Source organism: Peromyscus californicus, unplaced genomic scaffold (assembly GCF_007827085.1).
Source record: "Peromyscus californicus insignis strain IS unplaced genomic scaffold, ASM782708v3 Scaffold_12__1_contigs__length_115047231, whole genome shotgun sequence".
NCBI lineage: Eukaryota > Metazoa > Chordata > Mammalia > Rodentia > Cricetidae > Peromyscus > Peromyscus californicus.
In genome coordinates this window covers 100978620-101004396 of record NW_026294413.1, presented here as the reverse complement: position 1 = coordinate 101004396, position 25777 = coordinate 100978620, and the positions used below count along the sequence as shown (strand labels likewise).

Below are 25777 nucleotides of genomic sequence, written 5' to 3'. Positions count from 1 at the left end.
GTTAATACATTACACACAAGACCAGGGGCACATGAAAAAATTTTGCCCCAACAAAACAACCAACAAAGCTCCAAGAACAATGACAGCCTGATGTGCTCTGGGTGGGGGGGTAACCCTCCAGGCTCAATCACATCAAAAACAATCCAGACTGGAGGATCTCTGTCCTTAATCAAACAGACATCAGGGGCTTCTACATCCCTGTCAGTCAGACATGCACCTTTTTTTCTTGGAAGAGAAGGAGAGAGTAAAGTAACAATGATCACAACAAAACATACAAAAAAAAATCCATAAAATGGCTCTGACAATTTCCCGGGACAAAATACAAAGTGGCACTTCCTCCCACCGTGGGGGAAGATACCCAAAGATGCTCCTAAACCAAATGGTCACCTCTGAGGTGGCCTTAGGGCTCTGGGACGTCTCCCTTCGCCGCTAGGTTCACTGTCCGGACACGTCTGTCCCAGTGAGCCTGCAAAGTACAAATCAAGCCTGCAAAGTACAAAACAAAAGTAAGACAGAGAGACACAGACAAGACAGAGAGCGCTCTTACCAGTAGATGTCAATAAACCTCTGGACCCTTGGGTGTCAGGCAGGGGGAGTTTGAGAGAAAATCCTCTGCAAGGGCTAGTAAATGTGAAACACGCCCATCTCCTTCTGTTTTCTTTAGAACATCTCTAATCACACCATAAAAACTAAAAAAGGCATCGGGACATTTTCCTGTCTCTGATTAATTTGTTAATATCTTTTCCAACCTTGTTCCAAGTCAGAGGGTAAATTCCTGGTCCATTAATCACTAACCAGGGGCATTTCTCCTCTACATATCGGAAGAATTTTATTAAATCCTTTTTTTTAAACTCTTATTCCTCTCTCCCTAAGATTTCCTTTCATCTCCTTTAGAAAAATAGCCTCTTTAGATAAATTTTTGCCCATGATCGATGGGACGACACACTTACCTCAAGACTCTCCCGCGTTGCACGAGTGATGCGGTCCGGGCGTCTCTACCCTGATCCTCTCCGGGGCCCCTTCTGTTATCCGTCGTCCGGCAGGTCACCGTGCCTCGAGCCCCACGTTCGGGCGCCACTTGCCCCGTCCCGCGGGCCAGGTTATTTGATGAGACCCGAGGAGGCACCTCCTGAAAGATCAATGGGGGCGAGAGAGAAAGGAGACCAGGCGCATAAAAGAAGACAAAGTCAGTCTGAGTCACGTCAAGGTCTCGTTTATTGCAAGGGGAATTAGGTTTATATATGCTAGGGCCTAGGAGAAGTAGATAGGGGTATGGAAAGTTACTAGGAGGAAGTTAGGGTAAGGTAGGGTTCAGGAAAAGGTCTCTTTGTTCCAGGGCCTGATCAACGGACCATACAGCAAACCATTATGTTTCAGGGAGTTGATCAAAAGGTACATACTGTGGTCTTGTTGAAAAATGGTTGCTATTGAAACTGTTAACGGAAGGTTAGGTACACAGCTTTTTCCCATGAGAATCAGTTAGGCTACTTGGCTCCTGACACTGCTGGCTAGATTACATAGTACTGAAAGGTGCTATACAGGCTGCTTGGGGAAAATAATCAACTTTCTTAGCCAGTTGTGAACCCTTGGAGTTGTAGCAACAACCAGTCTGGCAAGATACGTATGTCCAAGGGTGCCAAAGTGGCATGAATGTTATGAGGCTAACCACAACATACAGCCTGTTCCACCAGAGGAAATTCATGTCTGATACTATAAATCTGGCCAAGAGCCCCTGGCTGGGATGCTCATTTCATAAGCACAGTAGGTGAACCTACTACTAGAATTTTGCTATCAACTGCCTCCTTAAAAAATGTATGTGCGTGTGCGTGTGTGTGTGTGTGTGTGTGTGTGTGTGTGTGTGTGTGTGTGTGTGTGCGCGTGCGCGCGCGCGCACGGCGTTCCTAGGAGTTGGAGTCACAGGGGATTGTAAGCCATCCGACTTGGGTGCTTGGAAGCCAAATCAGGACCTCTGAAGATCAACAAGAGTTCTTAGCCACTAAACGGTCTCTCTGGCCCCTAACTGTGACTTTTAGACAAAGGGTGTGGAGTACTGAGCTTGGAAGATGAACTTTGAAACAGCTCTCAGGTGATACCATGATTATTGTGAAATGAAGATATAAAATGTCATATCTATAGTTACTTTTTATTCATTTTTCTAATTTTAAGAACCAAACCCAAAACCCTGTGATGTTAGGCAAGCACTCTACCACCAAGTACATCCTCAGCCCTTACTGTTTTGAGACAGTCTTGCTATGTAGCCCAGGCTGACCTCCGCCTTATGATCTTCCTGCCTAAGCCTTCTGAATTCTAGCACCATAGGCGTGTGCCACTGTGCCTGACCTATGTTTAAGTTTTAAGCATTAATGCTATTGGGCATAACTCATATGCCAAAAATTTGACCATAAGAAATGTATTGTTTGAAGAGAATTGATCAATATGAAACCATCTGTACATGAGACCTGAAGAAGCTTCTGTAATCATCACCACATCCATCTAGATTATCCCTTTACAATAATGTCCTCCAGCACCAAGGTCCAGACCCACTGCTCTGTTAGCACAGAAGGCTTCTCTATTTTCAAAGATTCACACCATTATGCAGAATATCCTCTTGCTTTTTATTATTTTTAGTTAATTACAAAATAATGGGATCCATTGTTTTGTGCCTTTTACTCAGTCTGTCTCCAAGATTATTCGTGTTGCACCTGTCAGTAGTTTACCCTCTGCCATTGCCAAGCGACATTCCATTGCTTCTATATATAACAATTTATCCATTCATGCATTGTGGCTTGAGTTGTTTCCAGGATGGGCAATTAATACAGCTGAAAACATTCTATAATCCATCTCAAGTTAATGCTCGTGCAGAGTAAATAAAGATTGAGATGATTTTTTTTTTGCAGCCATCTCTTATATGGTGTTCTAGTACCAATCACAGAAGTATCTTGCCACCTTTGAATAAGAACAAGTGAATGATACATATTTGGGGTCTATTTGGGGACTGTGTATTCCACCAACTACATGACTATTCCTGGCAAACTCCCCACTCTAATTACTCTAGCTTTATAGCAAATCTCAGGATTAGGTTATGTAAAGCAGAGCATGTGAGCTCAGGCATGCATGTGGAAGGCTGGGACAAGAGGTTTGCAAGTTGGAAACCAGTTTTGGCTACACAGTAAATTCCAGGATAGCCTCAACTATACAGTGGGACCTTGTTTCAAAAAAAGAAAGAAAGAAAAAGAAAGGAAGGAAGGAAGGAAGGAAGGAAGGAACAAAGGAACAAAGGAACAAAGGAAGGAAGAAAGAAAAAGGAAGGCAGGAAAAAAGGAAGGAAGGAAAGGAAAGAAAAGAAAGAGAAAAGACAAACCAACACACACATATACAAACAAACATATCTTCTAGAGTATGTTCTAGATTGTCTATACTTTAATATGAATTGTAGTATCAGGTTAGTTTCTACATAAAGTCTGTTATGGTACTGATAGCTATTGCATTGACTCTGTAGATCAATTCAGGGAAAACTGACTTAGCAGTATCAAGTCCTTTAGTCCATAAATAAACCTATTTAACATTTAAAATTTGCATGAGGTTTTATAGGATTCCAGTGTGCAGATCTTGAAAACATCTTAAATTATTTAGGAATAGTACCCATTTGGCTCCTGTTGTGTCATTGAATCAAATGCTTGTTATTAAATATGTGTAACGTGGAAATGTAATTGCTTTTTGTATGTTGACCTTGCATCCTGTAACCTCAGGAAACTGTTAGCTGAAGCTGCCCTGTGCGTGTCCTTCAGGAGTTCCTATACTCGCACACCAAATGACAAGTAAAGACAGTTTCATCTCTTTCCAATTTGATGCATTTTTCTATTTTCATGTCTTATTATGGTTTCCAGGACCTTTGGTAGAATGGTGAGTGAAACTGATGACCAGTCCAAGGGAAGGAAGCATTTTTTTCTTCAATATGTGATGTTTACTCTATATTTTCCATAATGTCTCACAACTACAGTACAATGACCTAATTCAGGAAATAAACGTCCTTCCAGCACTGTTCAGGAATCCAAGGACCTTGAATTAAACTTACAGAATTTCCCCTCTAATGTTATTTTTCTGGTCTAGGGTTCAGTCTGTAATCCCACATCCGATTTAGTCATTATGTTTCCTTAGCATACTTTCACTTGGCACAGTTTATGACTTTGACCCAGGTAATGCATTATTTTGCATTGTTCCTCAACATGAGCTTATCTGGAATTTTTTCATGATTAGACTGAGGTTATACAATTCTAGCAAAAGTACCACACAAAAACTGTCACTTTGTGCCCCCTCTTAGTGCATCCTGTCAAGGGTATAGACATCAATAAGTCAACACTGTGGTGTCAACTTCTATTTTTCAGGGCTTAAATTTTGATTTTCTGACATGGAAATATTGTGCCTCCTACAAACTGCATCTACTGATGAAATAAACAAGTGAAGTGTATGCACTATACAACACACACACCAACAAATCATAAGAGGAAACAAATTAGGTAAGAAGTGAAAAATGATGCCTCTGACCAGGTTCTTAGAGATAATAAAATTCCAGATCAAGACACCACTTGATAAGAGGGAGCCAACACCGTTCTGTGAGAATTTTCTATAGCTTTCTGGTCTACATACCTGCACTTAAATTTGGAGGGAAGGGCACATTGGTTTTTGCAGTATGACTGCTCTGCATAGCAGGCCTTCCTGGCCAATATGGGGTGCAGGGCTACTGGCCAGTTTGCTCAGAATGATTATGGGAGGGATTGGGTTAGTTGGTTCCCAATGCCGGCCCATTTCTACAATCAGGCACTTCAGGGAATTGCTAATGACAATTTAGTGCTGTGGATATTGTCATCATCGTCTTCACGGTCAGCTGTACTGTCTCCCTTTCCCTCCCAGAGAGGCTTGTAGTATGTGTGCTGTGTCTCCTTCAGTTGTGTATGCTATAATCTCTTGTTTTCTCCTAAAAAAAAAAAAAAAACAGATATCCAAATTGTCTTTCATCAAAATGGAGTTTTGCTTCAAAAAAATATATTGTTTTAACTCTAGGATCAGGAGATAAAGCCACCTTGGCCTTGAGATATGTAGATTTTGAACAGGCATGTGCGCGCGCGCGTGCACACACACACACACACACACACACACACACACACACACACACACACGGGACAGAGAGACAAAGACAGATTTGAAAAAAAAAATCTCAAGTGATGGGAATCTGAAAACAAAGATAATAGCAAGGGCAGTAGAACTGACAACTTCCCGATAGACCCTGGAAGTTAAGAGATGCCTAAAGGGTTGTCACCACTGAGTAATAAGAGTTCAAGACTTTTATTTAATGACCAGGGCAACATACAAGTCAAATACTTGCTAGGAAGATAGAAGAACAAGGGCCAAGATGCCCACTTGCTAAGGGAAGTTCATTACCATGGAGGATAAGTGATGCGCTCTTTGTATTTTAGTGCAGTGTATAAAACAGTGTCTGCTTCCAAGATGCAGCTGCCTGAACTGCAGTCCTCGTGGGTTGCTGCTTTTGCAGTCTCCTTATCTGCCACACCCTTCCTGGCTATGCCAAGCAGCTCCCAGCTCTTTCTCAATATCTGGGCAATGCTTTTGAGAAGAAAAAGGAAGTAGACACAGCAGTGGATCCTAACTTTGGAGATATGTAGGTGTGAGGGTTTCCTTTTTCTTCAGTCACTGAAGGCCGTTGTGCAGCACGATGGGCTCTGGGCCTCAGATTCCTGGACATCTCCAATACCAGACACTGGGGATGCCTCCTCACTCTCAGGGGGTAGAGAGGTCACTGGCCAACAGTGCATTGCTAAGGTGCCAGGTATGCATAGTGTTAGGTATATTGGCGGCAGGTTTCCAGAGTGTAGGTGGAGTAAAAGTGAGTGAGTCAACAGGAAGAAAACTCTGTGTGTGTGTGTGTGTGTGTGTGTGTGTGTGTGTGTGTGTGTGTGTGTGTGTGTTTTACTTTTCTTAGAAGACCAATGCTGGGCAGCTCTACTTACAGGGCAGGCAGGCATAAATAGTGGGTGACTGACAAACAGAGGCTCATTTACCTGGAGCTCCCGGTGCCTAGAGGAAGCAATCTGTGAGTGTCTCTGCCTCTCATTTCATTTCCCTATCTCTTGTGGGTATTTGTCCATCTGGGATGTTTATCCCACTGATTTTGAGGAAGGAGGAGTCCCGGTTCTGGTTCTAGGTTCAGGATAAGGAGTTGTGAGGGGTGGAGGTGGAAGACACGGTGAGAGGAAAATATCCTCTGTCCCTAGGTCACCTTCTTTGACTCAGTGGAAGATTTGATTTCTGAGTTGGGGTAGTGTGGGTTAGTGCTATATAATGCTTCTCCAAACCTACACAGATGGTATGGAGAATTCGGGGGGAATTTTGTCTTGGTTCCCAATTTCTTGAGAAAGATAGTGGATAAAGAACTGCCCAGACTTTCTTGGGCTGGGATTTTAAACTCAGGCTGGTACCAATAGTGTAGAAACAAGGATAACCTGAGTTCTTTCTTAGCCTCAAGTCATTATTAAACAATATACTTAACTACACAAGGTCTCTGAATTGCCAGTCAACAGTAGGAAAAACCACTGTTCTCAAGGAACTTTTACTCTGAAAGCATAGCACAAACTGAGTGCTCTGGGCTGTGATTATACACACTCTGTCCGCCACCCAGGCTAACTTGCCTGTCTCAGATCTGAAAGCCTGTGATCTGCTCCCTGCAGGCTTCCTTCATGCTCAGGCAAACAGACAGTAGAGCAGAAGGTCTTTTGTCTTGACTCTTCCCCAGAATGAGGCGTGGGGTTCTTAAGTTAAGGTGGCGACAGGCCAAGGAACAGTGGCCTTGCTCTGACTTGGACCTGTTTTTCAGTACTGTTGATGAAGCCTCTGCTAAAACAAGGGTAAAGTGGCCCATGAGTTCATTAAGGCATTGCTAGGGAGTCCATAGAGACCTGAGGAAATTGTGAATAAGAAATGGAAAGAAGACTTAGCCCATAACCACCAGCAGGTGGAGAAGTACATCTCTGGTCAGGAAGCTCTGGCAATCGTGTACCCCATCCCTGGTTACAGTGAACCCTTTCATTGTACAGGCCCCTTTGACTTTGTTCCCAGCCACTGTGCTGCCCACAGGCTCTTCTTTGAAATGAAAGATGTTATTACAATTCAGATCTTAACTGTCCTCCATGGTTGAAGGCATGCATGGTTGCCAGCCTTGTGACGCTACTGAAAAGTGTTGGTGGTGTTGGGAAGTTAAGACCTTGAGAAAAGTGACACAGGCACTCTTTTAGGGACTGACCAAAGTCTTGCACCCTGTGGTCAGGTCTTAGCCAGAATACAGCCCTCTCAGACAGTGACTGAATACTCTGCTAAATATCTTCTCTCAGTTCCTCCTCAAACCAGCCTCAGAACTGAATAACCCACCTGGAATGCCCCCTCCCCAAAACAAAGGCTCTCCCTGAAGCCATCTCAGATAGTCCAGTAGACTTCTGGAGTCTCTCCAGCTGTTAATTTAATATCTATGAAACTCTAGCTATGTTCCCTCTAGGACCTTCCTTATGGACTCAATGCCTAGTCCAGGAATGCTAAATTGCCTGGCAAGAATGCAGCCTGAGCTCAGTGCAAGCATCTAGAAGCACTCAGACCCAAGTGTATTTATGGACCAGTGCTGTGAGCAGTTGGTGCTGATCCAGATAGCAAGGGAGATAATGCAGACTTGGCTTCAACTCAGATGAGCCAGTTGTCCTACTTTACAGACAGAGAGAAGGAGGATCATGGATGAGGACAGTCCTCAGTGAGGAACATTAGACCCAGCCATTACACTCATGGGCCACCAGAGAAGAGATGGACAGTACCGTCAACCCCTATCAGAGTTCTAGTCAGGTAACTCACTTCCTCGAAGGTCAGAACATGTACCCATCTCCATAAACTGCCCTTGGAGTCTTACTGTCTCACTGCTCTGGACCCTCATCATGGAGGAAGATGTGGGGATGGAGATTTCTCATCTCCAGACTCAGCAGTCACCACCTAATCCAGATCCTAGAACCGTCATCACCTCTCTTCCCTTTCTCATCCCTGCAGGCCATGCTGCACCTTCTGGCCGTGCTTGTCCTGCTTGTGCAGCCCCTGGGGAACCAGGGAGCAGAAGTGAAGACCCTCTCACAGAGATCAGTAGCCAACACCTGCACCCTAGTCATGTGTAACCCCACAGAGAATGGCCTGCCTGGTCGTGATGGACGGGATGGGAGAGAGGGTCCACGGGGCGAGAAGGGTGATCCAGGTAGAGCTGGGATCAGGGGCTCATTCTGGTGGGGTGAGGGGAGGATCAGAATGTGAACCAACCTGAACCCCCAGATGCTCTGTGATGAACTTGGATGTGGGCTTCTTCCTTCCAGGGAATGAGTTTCCCCCTGGTGTCCATGCTACCTGCCAAACACATGTCTTTTTTTTTTTTTTTTTTTTTTTTGATGTACCATGTGTTTCCTCCTATCACCCAGCTGGCTTGATTCCTCCCTTGGGATCTTTGGATTCTTCTTGTCCCAAGAATGGGTAAACTATTGATATTGGGGATTAATCTATCGGGCCGTCTTCTAGCAGTTAGAAATTGTTCATTTTGATTAATGGTGCCTATATTAGTTTTAATGTTTAAACTCCACTTTATACATGGTGGGAAAGATGAGGCTCCACAGTCCTATAAACAGATCTTATTGGCAGGCCCTGGCTAGGACATTACAAAGGAAGATGTAATTAAACAGATTTGACTATTAGCTACTTCTCTGTGACTATGACCCTCAGAGGCGTCTACTCATTGTCACCAAGTCTCAGTTTGCCTATCTCCCAGTGAGAATAGTACTTGCCAAATAATCTTTGACAGAGTATGGAACCAAAAATTTATTTTAAATTGAGTCTTCTGGGTAAAGTTCAACGTCCCTGTTGACTGAGTTGGTGTATTCGTCTGGTTTACCAGATGTACTAATAATCAAAGGAATTGATCATGAAAATACCGACCCTGCAGAGTCTCATTGGCAAGATGGGAAACTCAGTAAACCTGCAACACAAGTAGAGGGACACACTACCCTGAGCTGAAGCTTTGATGGATTCAAATGCTATGTTTTTGCCCCAGTTTGCATTTTGGTTGGAAGGAAGTAGTGACACTTGGGATAAATACTATCTCTAGGCTACATGGGATAAAGGGCAAGAGATGTCTCAGGTAAGATACAGAGTGGCTCCCTGTATGAATGGGCTGGGCCTTGAGAGCCACCCAGGAGAACCACACAAGAGGAAAGGGGCTCAGTGTAGCAGCTTGCTCTCTCAGAGATCCCTGTTTTTCTCTTGATCCCAGAGGAGCTGTGGATTGAGTGTTGGGTGGTCCTTTCCCACAGTGGCCATAGAACTGACCTCCTCCCTGTATTTTTGTTGCTCTTTGGTTGGGCCTTGGACAGAGGAAGGGCTTGAGGCAGAAAATGGCTCTCCCCACCCCCCGGATCCTCCATTCTGGTCACTCTCCAATCACTTTTGATGATTAATCTATTTGGTATATTTTGAAACCTCTTGGTCCCCAGAATTTGTTGAAAAGGTCAGTTGGGGCTTAAGAAGAGACACAGACACTCTTGAGCAGATTAAATCTGGAGTCACTGTAGTGAGACCTCAGTCTAAGAGATGCTTGACCTGAGTCAAGGTATGTCTACCTCAGCTAGGTAGGTATGTGATGTAGCTCAGCCATGTAACCCTCTACACTTCATCTATGGGAAGAAATATGAAGGCCAGAATCTTCCAGAAAATTCACAGACACCCCATCCCAACTTCAGTCCTTGTCCTAGGAAGGCCTCTCTTGTCATAGAACAGTTTTTAAACCTGAGATTTCATCTCTTTTCTCTGTAAAATAATCTATATATATAGAGAGAGATTATATATATATATATAGTACTATAATCTAGTACTGCTTCCTTTGAGGACATGGTGTGCTGGGCACTGCTCTGTGGGAAGGGAAACTTCACACTTCTCTTCTTTGACAGTTACCTTTGTCCCACAGTTTGTTATGAGTCTCTTGAAGACCACACATGCAATAGGGTAAAGTATTCAAACCTGTCTCCTTTTATCAATGCCTGCCCCTTCCCAACTGTTCTGACTAATCACTATTTTACATTCATGTTGGTGTGTGTTTTCTTATCCACATACAACAGAACATGGGGCATTTGTCTTTCTGTGTCTGGGTTTCACTTAATATGATGTTCTTCCTGCCCATCTATTTTTCTAAAAGTGATAGGATTTTATTCTTCTTTATGGCTGGTTAATATCCCACTGTGGATATATACCACAGTAACCATTCATCCATTAGTAGGCACCTAGGCTGTTGGTATATCTTAGCTATGGTGAATGATGCTTCAGTAAATATGGGTGTGCAGGTATTTCTTTGGTTTGTTGATCGCATTTCAATTGGATATATTCCCAGCCATAGTAGAATGGTAATTGTCGCTCTAGATTTTTTTTTTTAAAGAAAACCTTACACTACTTTCCACAGCAGCTATACTAATTCATTTCCCTATATAAAGCTTCCCTTTTCTCCACATCTTCACTACCATCTGTTATTTCTGTGTGTAACACACACACACACACACACACACACACACACACACACACACACACAGAGAGAGAGAGAGAGAGAGAGAGAGAGAGAGAGAGAGAGTTTCAAGATTTTGAGACAGGTTCTCACTGTAGCCCTGGCTGATCTGAACCTCACTATGGAGATGAGGCTAGCCTCACAGATCTTCGTCTTGAGTGCTGGGATGAAAGGCACATGCCACAACACATGGCTGGTTTGGTTTTGTAATAGCCATTCTAACTGGTGCAAAATGCAATCTCTGTAGTTTTTATTTGTCTTTCCTTGAGGGCTACTGAAGTTGACATTATTTCAATTACTTTCTGACTTTTTATTTCTTCTCCTGAGCAGTCTGTTCAGAAAATCTGCCCATTTTTAAATTAGATCATTTGTTTTTTACTGTTGATTTTTTTAATTCCTTAGATACTCTGGATATTAAATGAATGTTTGACAAGCATCTTCTCTCACTCAGTAGGGTGTCTTTTCACTCTGTTGAGTATTTCCTTTGTTGCACATAGACTCTTTAGTGTGCTACAATCTTACTTTAAGGTTTTGTTCCTTCTCTGGGGCTCTTCACAAATAAACAATGATTAAGCAGATAAATAACAATAAACAAGTTGGTATCTATGTGATGCAATTTCTGATTTAAAAAAATAGTTGGCTCTCCTGATACACACTCTCAGAACACTCACTCTCAGGTGCACACGCAGTTATATGCACAGACTTATACAGCTACCTACTTGTCCTGTGGACACCGATCAGTCAAGGCTGAGAGATTACCTCCTGCTGACACAGTGGCCTTGGGGCAGGGGAAAGAGCACTGCGTGAAAGGAAGTTCTTGGCTTGAATTCATCTCCAACCCACGGACATTTATTTCCTCTTAGTGGGGACACTGGTTTTCATTTTATGGGTCACCACAGGACCGGGATGTGTGACTGTAGGCAGTCCATGTTCTGCAGAACCCTGAAGAAATTCTGGAGGCTTCATCCTGTAGATATTGGTCCCTCCTGAGTCTAGGACTAACGCTGGATCCATTTCTTTTGTTTCTATAGGTTTGCCCGGACCTGTGGGGCTTTCGGGGATGCCTGGCCCTGTAGGTCCAGTTGGGGCCAAAGGGGACAATGGCTCTGCTGGAGAACCTGGACCAAAGGGAGACTCTGGACCGTGTGGTGAGCAATGGGTCATGGGATTCAGCTGGTGCCTCCAGCTGCTGCTTCTATCATGAGGATATGCAAGTGGCAGGCACAGAACTTGTCCAGGAAGAGAGAAGAAGGATGCTCTGAAGGAGACACTGGGTTGTTTCAGGATGGACTATTGTCTCTTTGCCCTCTGCTCTGACATTCATCTTATGCACTCCCACTGCCAATGGAGTTTCCTTTCACTGACTGGGCTGATCCTTTTCTGCCAGGACCTCCAGGACTTCCAGGTGTGCCTGGTCCAGCAGGGAAAGAAGGCCCCTCTGGGAAGCAGGGGAACATAGGACCTCAAGGCAAACCAGGTCCTAAAGGAGATGCTGGGCCAAAAGGTAGGCTGGGGGCATGGCTAGTCTGGGAGGGAGAAAGGAAGAATGGCAGTGGATGCCCTTGGTGTGATCTGGGGCATGGTCATGTGACCAGGAGGAACCCAGGGTACTAACACTGCCAAGACCTTGGCATGCACATCCCTCTCACATTTGCTACACTGACAGTATGTCTCCATTACCTTCCACAGAGGAACCCCAGGCAGCAAGGAACAATGTTTCCACCTCTCTATCTAACCCTGCAGTTCTGTGAAAAGGCCTACTGCTGAGGAAAGGATGCACCCTGGACACACTCTCAGCAGTGTTTCTCCCTGTTTGTTCCTTTCTCAGGAGAAGTAGGTGCTCCAGGCACGCAGGGATCTGCAGGAGCAAAAGGCCCTGTGGGTCCCAAGGGAGAAAGAGGTGGCCCTGGTGAGCGAGGAGCCCCTGGGATTGCTGGGGCAGCAGGTAAGTGAGGAATCTATGGAGGGTTGGATGGAGTTCTACTGCGCCCTCCTGAGGGCTGCCTAGGTCTATATTCTTCCACTTACCCATTAAGTCAAAGCTAGACTGTAGAGGCAGACTGCTTCCAAGGAGGGTGAATGTGGGGCCTCTGGGACTGCTCATATGTAGGGAGGGGGCTGTTTTAAGCCACAAGAGGTCTCTTTGCAGGGAAGTTGTATACAGACAAAGTGGATTGCCAGGCAGTAAGGACAGCCATACCCAGAGTGGGCACGTGTCTGTTTTCTGGGGAGAGTCTGTATGTGAGGAAGGCACAGAGCTGGAATTAAGATAGACTATGTCCAATGAGGTGAAAATGCTGGAAAATGGACACAGCTTAGCCCGTTCTTTTTGGATTCCATGGCCTACAGGAGCTGTGGGTCCACAGGGAGCTCCAGGTTCCAGAGGACCTCCAGGACTCAAGGGGGACAGAGGTACTCCTGGAGATAAAGGAGCCAAAGGTGAAAGTGGGCTTCCAGGTAAGGCAGAAGCTTTGGGTACTGGAACCCTACTGGGGTGTAGCATCCTTCAGCTAGGCACAAGCACCTCATTAGTACAGGTGGTGAATGGAAGTTGGGATCAGCAGATAGATGGAGTGCCAGTTAGGGTATGGCTTAACTATCTAAGTCGTGTGGGAAGGCAACTTGGTAATTTCTTTATCTGATCATGGGGGACAGGTGACAGGACATGGTTTATAGGCTAGCCTTGCACATCTAACAACCCAGTGGGTGAGAATTATATAAGGAATGTGTATTCTATTCTTTCTCCAAGAATGGGGATGTCATTGTATTTCCCGAATCTTGTGGCAGGATCCCACCTGGTTTGGTCTGCCATCTGGTTCAGACTTAGTTTAAGTTCAGGGGCTTATTTAGGGACCATAAGAAATCCCTGAACAGAGAAACCTGGTGCCAAGGGAACTCCCAGGAATCCACAAAGATGACCCCCCAGATAAGACTTCTAGTAATAGTGGAGAGGGTGCCTGAACTAGCTTTCTCCTGTAATCAGATTGGTGACTACCCTAATTGTCATCAGAGAGCCTTCATCCAGTAACAGATGGAAGCAGATGCAGAGATCCACAGCCAAGCACTGGGCCGAGCTCCAGGAGTCCAGTTGAATAGAGAGAAAAGGGATCATACGAGCAACGGGGATCAAGTTCATGATAGGGGAACCCACAGAGACAGCTGACCTGAGCTAGTGGGAGCTCATGGACTCTGGACTGGCAACTAGGGAGCCTCCATGAGACCGACCTAGGCCCTCTGCATGTAGGCAACACTTGTGTAGCTTGGTCTGTTTGTGGGGCCCCAAGCAGTGGAATCAGAACCTGTCCCTGGCTCATGTGCTGGCTTTTTGGAACCTATTCCCCATGCTAGGATGCCTTGCCCAGCCTAGATGCAGGGGAGGAGCTTGGTCCTGCCTCAATTTTATATGCTATGCTTTGTTGACTCCCATGGGAGACTTGCCCCTTTCTGAATTGAGGAGTCGATGCAGGGGAGGGGTAGATCTGAGGTATGGGAGAGGGAACAAGAAGAGTGGAGGGAGGGAAAACTGTGTTTGGGATGTAAAAATAAATGAAAAAAAATTAATAAAAAAGAAACAAATCCCTAAACAGAAGCTGGGTGTCATGGATCATACTTGTAATCCTAGTACTCAGGAGGCTGAGACAGGAGGATCACTGAGTTGGAGCCAGCCTAGACTACATTAAACCCTGTCTCAAAAACAAATAAACAAAAACATACTAGGGAGATGGATCAGCAGGTGAAATGCTTGCCATACAGACATGAGTTCCAGAGTTCAGATGCCCAAATGGAGGAAGAACATGGCTGTGTGCCAGTAACCTCAGCCCTATAAAGGCAGAGATAGGATCCCTGGAGCAAACTGGCTAGATAGACTAGTCAAATAATTAAGCAGGGGGTTCAAGTGAGAGACTCTACCTCAGTGTATAAGGTGGTGAAGGAAGATGCTCGATATCAATATTGGATCATATGTACATACACATATAACATACATGCACATACACCACACACACACACACACACACACACACACACACACACACATATGCACACACCACCATCCCACACACAATAATTTTTTGAAAAAGAAAAAAGAAAACCCTTCTCAGCAAAGAGAAGCTGTTCCTACAGATGATGAGAGTTAGCAAGCCTCCCACCTTGACCCTTCCCCTTTTTTCTGGGGCCCAGGCTGAAGTTATTCCAAGGTTTGCAGCACAGTCCTTACATGGCCATTTCTCTTCTTTTCCCCTGTGTAGATAGTGCTGCACTGAGGCAGCAGGTAGAGGCCTTGAAAGGACAGCTACAGCATCTAGAGGCTGCCTTCTCTCGCTATAAGAAAGGTGAGTTCCTGGATCCAAACGAAATCTGTCAGTGATGAGTTCTGGACCTTGGTGAGCTAGGGTTACTCATTTGGCTGAACTTTGCTCTAGGTCTAGGATGGGAATGAGCAGGAACTAAGTCTAGGGCTAGACTTGAGGCTAGAGCAGCACATTCAGCATCCATCAATGCACATAGTGCATGTATGATACAAGCAAACACAGACTTGCACACACATCAAGACATATATCGGGTTCTTCTGTGTGCTTTGGGTGAATGAGTGGGTGTATTCACATAGCACAGGCAAGCTTACCCAGGATCATAAACCCTGTGATGGCACATGAGTCCTGCACTGCCTGTTCAGAGTCGCTCTAGGTACCATCCTGAACCCATGGAGAATCTTTCCCAAGGTCATTTTAAAGATACTCAGAAGAGAAGGGCAGTGAATCAGAGCACAGCTTGGACTCTGACCAGTCTCACAGTGTAAGACCTCTCCAGAGTACAAGTCCTGAGAGTCTAGTATCCTTTGCACACTTCCATGCATGAATACTAAAGCACAAGGATTGGGGCACATTGGATGAAAGGAGTGTGATGTGCTACGCAAATGAGGTTCTGTAATATAACCCATCACTTCAGAGTCAAAGAAATGAAAAGGGACGTGACTTTGTCTGGCCTCAGATAGTTGTTGCTAGGGTCTTAATAGCTGATTTGATTCCTCTTTGGATTTCACCCTTAACCCTGAACACATGCACCTCTCAGATTACTTTACCCTCTCTCCAGCACTTCCAGGACTAGGAGGCTGCAGCCAGCCTGGGACTTGACTCAACTCTCAGATGCCCCACTCTTTCCTTGACTGTCCCCTAACCCCAGCACACAGCAAAGACCCTGCCTGACAAATTATGTCTTCTGTACTCTCAAAAGTGATTTCCTGGAAGAAATTGTTCAGTTCTACACAGTAGCTGATATATCACAGGCCAAACAAGAATATCTCTCTGTCTCTCTGTCTCTCTCTTTTTCTCCCTCCCTCCCTCCCTCCCTTCTTCCCTCCCTCCCTTCCTCTCTCCCTCTCTATTTGTCTGTCTATCTCTCTCTCTCTCCCTCTCTCCCTCCCTCACCCCACCTGTGTGTGTGTGTGTGTGTGTGTGTGTGTGTGTGTGTGTGTGTGTGTGTAAGCTAAAGGTTGATGTTAGGTGTCCTTTACCACTTCGTTTTTTACTTTACTATGCGTGTGTGCATGCATGACTTAAAGTGTACCATGGCGCTCATGTGGAAGTCAGAAGACAACTTTGTGAAGTCAGTTCTCTCCTCCTACCTTTATGTAGGTTCCAGGGATTGAACTCAGGTCACCAGGTTATGCAGCAAGAAGCAAGCACCTTTACCTCTGAGTCATCTTAGCAGCCCTCCACCTTGTCTTTTTTGAGACAGGATCTCTCACTAAACCTGGTGCTTACTGTCTTAGTAATGTCGGCTGGTCAGTGAGGCCCTTCACCCCACCCTAGGATCCACCTGTCTCCACTCTGGGTGCTGGTGTTCCAGACTTGTACCCCAATGTCCAGCTTTTATATGGATATGGTGGATCTAGACTCAACCTCTCATACTTGAACAGCATGTGTTTTTACCCACTGAGCTGTCTCCCAGCCTGTCTGAGCTTTGGTGTCAGAATGTGTGACGTTCCCCTCAATTATACCAACTTAGGGCCTTGTGTTTAATCTTTTTGAGCTCAAATGCACTTGCTTGTGAATGGGGGGACATGTCATCCCCTCAGAGAGTACAGTGTGATACTAGGACTCTCTGGAATTGAATGTCTTTGCTTCATCGTCTCTGGTTCCCTATTTACCCTTCAGGAGAAGATTGGGAGGAGGTTCCAGCTCCAACTCAAATTACTCATAGCCCCAGAACTCCAGCTAGGGGTTGCCACCACTTCAGCCCACTTTCCCTCCTCTTTCAGCCACTCTCTTCCCTGATGGCCAAAGTGTTGGAGACAAGATCTTCAGGACGGGGGGCTCTGAGAAGCCTTTTGAGGATGCCCGAGAGGTGTGCAGGCAGGCTGGAGGGCAGCTGGCCTCCCCACGTTCTGCTGCTGAGAATGCTGCCATCCAGCAGCTGATCACAGCCCACAACAAAGCTGCTTTTCTGAGCATGACAGACATGGACACAGAAGGCAAGTTCACGTACCCCACAGGAGAGCCCCTGGTGTATTCGAACTGGGCTCCAGGGGAGCCCAACAACAACGGTGGGGCAGAGAACTGTGTGGAGATCTTCACCAATGGCCAATGGAACGACAAGGTTTGTGGAGAGCAGCGCCTTGTCGTCTGTGAGTTCTGAGCCACTGTGGGTAGGAGACGGGACAATACTTGACCAGGAGCTCGGCCACTGTGGTATGGCTCAGACCTGTGTGTTGCCAACATCCTAATAAAAGATGACTACCTGTCTAGCTTGGGTTCTCTGTAAAAAGCAGACCAAAGGCAGGGCTACCACAGAGCACATCTCTCAGAGTATCATGCACGGCTTCCTTCCCATGCCAAAAAACTCTCAGGGGAAAGAGAGGACCTCTTTTCCCCATTGTAAGGGGTAAAGGGCCATCTCTATGACCTGTCACAGAATGCAATGTCATCTTCTTGGTCCTGAGGCTTTTCAAAATTTCAGTTGTGTTTGGCTCAGCCGTTGGCACCTTCTTTAAACTTTCTCCGTTGGGCTTTCTCCACTCTTGCCTGAGGTTTCTGGTGTCCTAGCTGCTCCTGATAGCTTTTTCTTGTATCTCTGTTATTCTCCTTCACCACCTAATGGGCACACACACAGGCCCTAACTCTCAGTTCTTATTCTCTCCAGGGTGAGATCACCCTGGCTCCTGGCTTCATATTCCATCTGTGGGCCATTTCTGGTCAGGACTTCTTTCTGTTGCCCCCAAACTGAAAAATGGTAGACTAGAGACCTCTAGCTGCCTGGAAGCCCAGCAGAGTGGCTGGGCCCAAAATGTCTGTTTCTTACTCAACGTCATGGCTACACCTAGGATAACGTTCCTCAAAAGCCCTATCAGTGGGGCTGAGAGAGACCTCTGTGCCATTTGTAAACTCATCTGGAGTCTCAGGAAGACAGGAGCAGAGGGGCTGGCCATGCTCAAAGCTACTGCCAGACAGTTCCAGAGAACTCTATCCTTTCTGATTCAAAGATAACCTAGTTAATACTCCCTATCTATCTTAAAATTTATTGTTATTCTATGTGCATGAATGTTTTACTGGAATTATGTATGTGTACCATACACGTGCCTGTTGATTCTCTGAAACTGGGATTATGGGTGGTTGTGAGCCACCATATGGATGCTGAGACTTGAACCCAGGTCTTCCGCAAAAGCAACAAGTGCTATTAACTGCTGAGCAATCTCTCCAACCCCATTCTCCTTATCTTTCAAATGTGGAAAGGGAGGCCCAGAGAAGAGAGGGGACTCAGACAAGGGTGACTTGGGATGGTAGGGTTGGTGGGTCATGACGAAATTTTTCTTGACCTCAAAGCTAACAATTCTATGTATTTGGTTCATTTTGACACACTCTTCCAAATTTTATTTTAATTATACCTGCATTCAAGACATGGGAGGGACACCTGGGTGGACCACAGGCCCATAAAAAAGGACACAAGTATCCCCTCTCTAAGCTGGAGCTCTCACTCTACTGTTCCAGAAACCAGAGGGAATTGTCCCTTCTGTATAGTCTCCCCCACCCAAACTGAACCCTTCTTCCAAGAAGCCCCTCAGCATGACTCACAGATATGTGTTTTATGAGAAAAGCCCCACACTTCCAGACAATGTGAAGCCAACTCCTAACTGAGATTTTTTTTTTTCCTTGTTCCTGGCACCTGAAAAACAAGTCAGTTGCACAATAAAGAACAAATAATTCTTGGTGCAGAGGCCACACCTGGGCACACAGGCGGAGGCAGCTTAGAGAGGGTCCTTTTACAGCCAGGAAGCAACTGGATCTTGGTTAAGCCAAAGGGAAACTTTTCCTATAAGTAGATGGCTCCACATGTGCATAAGAAGCACCAGGAAACAGGTCGGGTTGAGCTGTCTCCCTGAACCCTTCACACACCCATGTCTCTCTTGCTCACACACTCCTGCTTCCTGTCTCTAGTTCTCAACCTCTGGGCCACGACCCCTTGGGGGGGGGGGGTCACATATCAGATATTTACATTATGGTTCATTGAAGTAACAAAATTACAGTTATGAAGTAGCAACAAAATAACTTTATGGTTGGGGGTGACCACGATGTAAGGAACTGTATTAAAGGGTAGCAGCATTAGGGAGGTTGATAACCACTGCCCCAGACTGTCCAAGGACAGGAAATAGACACAGACACAGAGCATAGAGGCAGGAAGCACTGCCCTGCTACCAGCCCAAAACTCCTGTGGGGACAAGTCTGCTTGTCTCAGATGCCCACCCTGGTCCTAGCAGGTAAGTATTTGGGGATAGGCCCACGCATAACAATATTGCCACTGAGATTCCCTGAAGGTCCGCACAGCCTTGGGGGATCCTGTCAAAGGAACTATGACCTATCCCAATAATGATACCAAATCTCTTCCTTTTTAAAAATGTGTTTTATTTTTATGTGTATGACTGTTTTGCCTGCACATATATATCTGTGTATCACATTTGTGGCTGGTGCCAGCAGAAGCCAGAAGAGGTTGTCAAATTTCCTAGAACTGGAGTTACAGAATGGTTTTGAGTTACCATGTGGGTACTGGGAATTGAACCCAGGTCCTCTGGAAGAGCAGCTGGTACACTTGACCACTGAGCCATCGCTTCATCCCTCCCCAGCTCATTTCTTAACAACAGAATTCTATGACAAGAAAAACAATCTCCTATCATGTTGAAGGTCTAGGATGTTGATACCTCAACCCCTTTCAGAGAAGCCTTCAAATCCCCCAGCACCACAGGCCAGAAGAGCTTGGTTTGCTCTGAACACAGAGAGCATATCAAGATTATCTGTAGACACAGCCTGATTAAAGAGAAGACTGAAGCAAATATCTCAGAAGTTCAAATTCTAAGTTTTAGAACACCCAGCCACCCCCTGCTCAGCATACCTGTGAAGGTCAACATGGTTTTAAACCTTTCATCCTACCCTGAGCCATTTGAGCCAAGGTCCCTTTCTAACTAGCATAAGCAAGAAGTAAAGCTGGAATTATGGGACTCTTAAACTCTTAGGAGATATAATAATCTACACACTGCCACTTGGATCAAGAAAGCTGCTGACATCCATCCATACATGTCTGCTGTGGAGTCTTACACAGATTAATTGAGAAGCCCTATTTGGTTTAATAGTATTTTTATTTTATTTTAAAATGTTCATTTCTTGTTTTCTTTTCCTTTTTTATTTTTCTTTAAACAGAGTCTTTCTATGCATCTCAACTTGGTCTCAAACTGACCATTCTCTTGCCCTCAACCTGCAGAATCTGGGATCACAGGCATATATCACCATGTCCAGCTAGTTTGATGTATATTCTCAAGACTCCTCCTGGTTCTCAACCCTCCTGTCACTAAAACAGCCCACATCCCATAATGCACAGTCTGAGAGGAGCCCTCTGATGTTTTCCTTCTCTGGGATCTTATTTTTGTTCTGAATCCTTTTGACACACACACCACTGACAATTGAATTACTTATTTGAGGAATCCTCCAGCACTCTTACCATCTGGGAATTCTCCTTATTCAGGCTCAAAGGTGTGTTTGAAAAACAAAACAACCACACCCCGAAAAACCTTCCTAGTAAGGGGAAAATGTTGTTGAGATATCAAATACTTATCCAGCGCTGGATACAAAGATGAAATGGCTGATGATGTGCTCTAAGAGCCCTAAGGAGGCAGAGAAGTAATCTCTAGGACTGAATTGCAGCAACAGGCAGTAGGGGTGCTTGGCAGTAGATTTAGAATGAATGGATGATCTAAGAGCTCTTAGCCAGGACCACAGACAGGAGCTATCTACTTGTGCTATCACCAAGCTACTCAGAGATCAAGACATTTCATTGCCACAGGGTCCATCTGTGAGGACTAGTCTGCGTGGACTCCCATTTTAGATTTTCTGAGTTTCTCTAATGTTTCAGTGACAGCCCTCAAGAGACAGGCGTGGACCTCTGGTATATGTTACTTCCAGATGGTCAGAATGAGATCTGTGCCCATTTCTCTCATGCCCTCTCTTTTGTGACCATGTGATTGTGGAAGGATTAGTGGACATGAAGTTGTACAATCAAATATTATGGAACCCTAAGCATTTGCATGGACAATAGCCATCTTGAGGGTCAGCTGGTTCCACTTGGACTATGAGTGAGAATTGGGGGTCCATAGGTAGACGCTCTTCTGATACTGACATATTTGATATACATTTACTTAGGAGTCTGTAGGCCCTGTCACCTGCTTGTCTGAACCACTTTTGTGTGACAGAGGGACTTGCCTGAGTGAAGTAGTCCCTTCTATATTTGTTTAGTAAGAAGAGCAAATGTAATGAATGATCAAGGGAGCCAAGTGAACAAGACCCTTAATTCCTGCTTAAAAGGGCCAAATGAAGTACTTTTGAGATGTTACCAGTCCCTTTGATCTGAAGTAAGAGAGCAGTGACCTCACTGTTCATTCTTCTGCCTGGTTATTTCCCCTTAACACTTCAAGTATGAGTGGCAGGGCTGAAATGTAAGAAGGCAGCTTCAGGAAAGCAGACACCAGAGGGGTGGGTGGCTTATGGGTCCGAACAGGAAGGAGAAGAAAGCCGGTGGTGGATTTTGAGCAAGCCTGACCCCCTAGCTGGAGAGAGGCTACAAGAGCAGAAAGGGGAAGAGAAGAGTTAGGGGATTCTCTGAAGGCTCTCAGAACTCAGTGCATTTCCTGTGAAATGTTCCCCAGGCAGAAAAAGTGATTAAGAGTGGGAGGATCTCCTGATTCCTGAACTCCAGGGTTCTTAGGAAAGAAAGACTGCTAGCCAAGTGAGGAAAATTAAGCAAAATAGTGTAATTTGATAGGATTTGGCACATTTATGTTAAAGAGTTTTTTAACTAGCATGATAAAAATAATACACTAAACAACATATGAATAGATAGAATAATGGAAAAGAACAAAGTCTAAAAGTGAACCCAGGTTCATATACCATATACACCTGATAAAAACAGGGTACCAAAATGACTTGTCAGTGAACACTGTTCAGTTAAATGACCAAGCACTTCAGGGAAAAATAAAAGTTTTTTAGTTACAGATAAAAATGAAAACTAGGCCTGGGGATATAGCTCAGTGGTAGAATGAGTGATTGCGTAGCATGTGTGAGTTCCTAGACCCTACCTCAGCATAGCAAGAACTAAATAAATAGAAAATCAGAAGATACAAGTATTGCATCAAATACCCTTGGAGAAGAAACAGCTATCTAAAAATCACTGCTTGAGAGGAAAACATGAACATAGAGTCAGAGCTCAAAATTATGTGTTGCCCTTATTGCTTTCCACTTTATTGCATCAAGACAGTCTCTCAAAGGATCCTGAACTCTCCATCTTACTCTGCACAGCCCTGCCTATCCTGGAACTTGCTCTGTAGACCAGGCTGACTTCAAACTCAAGATATCTGCCTGCCTCTGCCTCCTGAGTGCTGGCATTAAAGACATGTGCCACCACACCTGGCTGAGGTAAGACTTTTTAAAAATCATGTTTTAAAGACTATATACCCTGATAACTCTATAAAAAATTTCATCAATATAGAAAGATGCTTGTTGATTTGTAACTAAATTATGTCCACATAGACGCACCATAAGTTAAAAACATTACAAACTGAAAATGGTCTTATTTAAAACACCTAGTGTATGGAGCATCCTGACTTAACCTAGCTAGCCTTGAATATAAGAATCCTTTCATCAGCCTATAGCTAGACAAAGTTGTCTAACACAAAACTTAGTTTTTAATAAAATGGTGACTGCCACATTATATGCAAGCAGGTGTGTATTTTGTAATGAGGTGTGAAAACACAATATCCCTAAATATGTCAGTCCCACTTGTAATCTCAAGGGTCCGTTGACAGCTACAGCTCTCTGGTGCTTCCCAGCACCTTAAGAGAGAAACACACCTGAGTATTTCTATTCTGGGAAAGTCAACACCTCAGGTATGATGTTTACACTGTTATAATATTCAAAATTAGAAGTAAAAAAAAAAAAAAGCCGGGGACCATTTGAAGTAGCAACAAGGAAGTGCAGATACCTTATAGACCTGGAAGTGCAGATACCTTATAGGCCTGCCAGAATTGGAAGAGGCAAGGATGAAAGGAAAGGGTCTTGGTTGGCTTCCTTCCCCACTCTTCTTGGCTTTTGTCTTCTGACCTGAGCTCACATTCTCCACCTCTTGCCAGAAGCTCTGGGTAGTTCACAGCTCCCTAATATGCTGTGTTTTCTCCGTGTGGAACTGAGCCCGTGACCCTGCTCAGGAGCCACAATCCAGCAATGAGAGATATGCTCAGCTCCCCATCTATTTTTTGGCAATCCAACTAACTGGTAGAAGGACCATAATTCCTTAAGTGGTCCCACAAAGTACCTTCCCAGGGTTCACTAATGAAGTTCAAGATGACTTCATTTGTTAGGCCCCTCCCTTTCCTGGAGAAGGGCAGTACCCTCTTGAGCCACCATGAGCACATGTATGCCCATCTCTTTCATGTCGTCAGTGACAGGCAAAGCTAACTAATGAACCAAGAGCAGCATCTGACATACCATTCTTTTTTCAAATTATGAAATGTTCTGCTGACTCCCCAGGGGAGGCCTTATCTTCTTATAGGAGGGAATGGGGGATGGGTTGGGGAGGGAAACGAGGGAAGGTTGGGAGGAGGGAAGAGGGGGATCTGTGATAGGTTTGAAAAATGAATAAAAAAAATCTTAATAAAAAAGAAATATATTTAATTTCTAATTTTAATAAATAATTTACCCATGTTAGCCATTAGACAGAGGAAGACCTGATTCTTGTATTTTTATCCAAGTACTAGAACATAAAAATAGCTATGAAAGACTTAAATATGAGGAATGGGCAAGTGTCATAGTTCACATGCTTCTCCATAACATACTGGATGGCCACACATGGCAGCATGTGTCATTGAGAAGCGCACTTGCAAAAGAAGGTGGCCAAACATGTGGGTAGCCTTGATTTGTGACAACCCACTCTCAAGCTACCTAGTCCAGTCCTGGGGGACTTCACTCATTCCTGTGGGGTGAGCGTTAATCCCTCCTGACAGTATATTCCCATCAGTTGAGGCCCCTAGTGGGACCTACCTCTTAAAGCTTCCACCATGCCTCATTACTATTACTAGGGACCAGCTTTCCAGCATATGAAACTTTAGGGGACAAATGGTATTCAACCCCTAGCACAAAATATAGTTAGAATAGCTCAGAGAGCTACCAGGCTGTTTGACCTTTTCAGATTCCTGCCCTGGGAGACCTTGAGAGCCAGTGTCCATCAGCGTAGGTGAGTTGGGTTGGCAGGGTTGACACAATAATCTCTGCATGGTGTTCCCACTGGACCTCATGAACAGCTCTGGCAGTACTTTTGTGATGACTGAAACCATAGATTCTTACAGGAACAGCTGGGCATTTCAGGGGCACAGGATATAATTGGGTCATGAGTTCTTTTCTCACATTACCTGGGCTTCTTTTTAATTATTACAGTATTAAATGCCTTACAGGGCCTTATCTAGGCAGTGTTGGAAGTGGCTAGTTACTGTGTCTGTCACTGACAAAGGGAAAGAGTAGAATAGATGTGCTAATGTCCACCATCCTTGGCTTAAGAGGACACCACTCAGCAGTCTGGGAGACATTTAACAAGGGGAATGTCCTTGAATTTCATCAGTGAGACAAGTAAAGACAGTGTCTAGGACCTCTGAAAGAATCCTGGTGCTTCCTCCAGTTGGACTACAGGACCAAAAGCAAGGACAGTGCTGAAGTGCCTAGTTACAGCTGGTGCCACAACAACGCCCTCTTCTTGTGAGGTATGGAAGATATATGCACCACCCTCTACCTTATGGGTCCCCAACAGGCTGTGTAGAGAGTCCTTAGTCACAGGTGTCCAGTGGGGCATCACTTCACTGCAAACATCACAAGGAAATGATTTGTTGTGCCCTCAGAAGGAACCTGTTTCAGAGAAAAGTCCCTAATTCTCCCTGTTGCTACAGAGCAAAGGAAAAAGGGACTCCACGGGACACAGCGGCAATGACATCCTGTCTTGAGGGAATATGAAGGTAACCCTGGACATAAAGATGTGGGTAGGAAAGAGGGTGAAAGGTGGCCTGGGCGTCTTCTCTAAAGAGCTCATATTCTAGATTTGAAGTAGAACAGACACTAATGCAAGAAACAGTGTATTCCTGCTGAACCTTGGCATGCTAAGGATCTATGGCCATCTATATGAGACATCTATAGACGTCATCCTGTGGCCTGAAAGATAGACACACAGTCCAAGTGGGTGTAGCAACCAGGACAGTGGACACAAAGCAACAGGACCACTGCAAATTGCAGACAAGGAGCCTAAGGCTCTCCTGCGCCCCTCTCCCCCTCCCTCTGCTTGTGAGAGTCTCTGGGCTGGCTGGACCTGCCCCCAAGACAACCAGCAGAGGGCAGCACGAGGTCATTGCTGACTAAGCTAGGGATTTCTAGGTTGCCTGGGAAAGTAGACTATGTCCATAGCCAACTTTCAAAATGAGCATTACTGCTTATCTGAAATCCAGTGTGGCCCCAAGTTAATCTTTGGAGATGAATTGGATCTCACTTAGGGGTGAACTCAGATTAATTCACTCCTCTGTTCATTCATGAACTCATTCGTCAGCCTTTAATTGAGCTCCTACCCTTTTCTGGA

At 44.9% G+C, this 25777-nt stretch overlaps 1 protein-coding gene across 2 annotated transcripts; it reads left to right on the top strand.

The window, feature by feature from the left end:
- The first annotated feature begins 8100 nt into the window (after positions 1-8100).
- Positions 8101-17269, top strand: Sftpd (surfactant protein D). Of its 2 annotated transcripts, none has more exons than XM_052734383.1 (7): positions 8101-8296; positions 11668-11784; positions 12024-12140; positions 12465-12581; positions 12986-13093; positions 14884-14967; positions 16893-17269. In XM_052734383.1, the coding sequence occupies exons 1-7, from the start codon at positions 8101-8103 to the stop codon at positions 17267-17269; spliced, it is 1116 nt and encodes a 371-aa protein (XP_052590343.1). The 2 variants fall into 2 exon arrangements, with proteins under 2 accessions (XP_052590343.1, XP_052590342.1); XM_052734382.1 differs by having other exon boundaries at positions 12977-13093.
- The last annotated feature ends 8508 nt before the right edge of the window (positions 17270-25777 follow it).

Excerpts from the sequence above, each read along its gene's own strand:
- Sftpd (XM_052734382.1), top strand. The coding sequence starts at position 8,101 with ATGCTGCACCTTCTGGCCGTGCTTGTCCTGCTTGTGCAGCCCCTGGGG. Across the intron at positions 12,582-12,976 it reads TGGGATTGCTGGGGCAGCAG|GGCCTACAGGAGCTGTGGGT; the intron begins GTAAGTGAGGAA and ends TTTGGATTCCAT. Across the intron at positions 14,968-16,892 it reads CTTCTCTCGCTATAAGAAAG|CCACTCTCTTCCCTGATGGC; the intron begins GTGAGTTCCTGG and ends CTCCTCTTTCAG.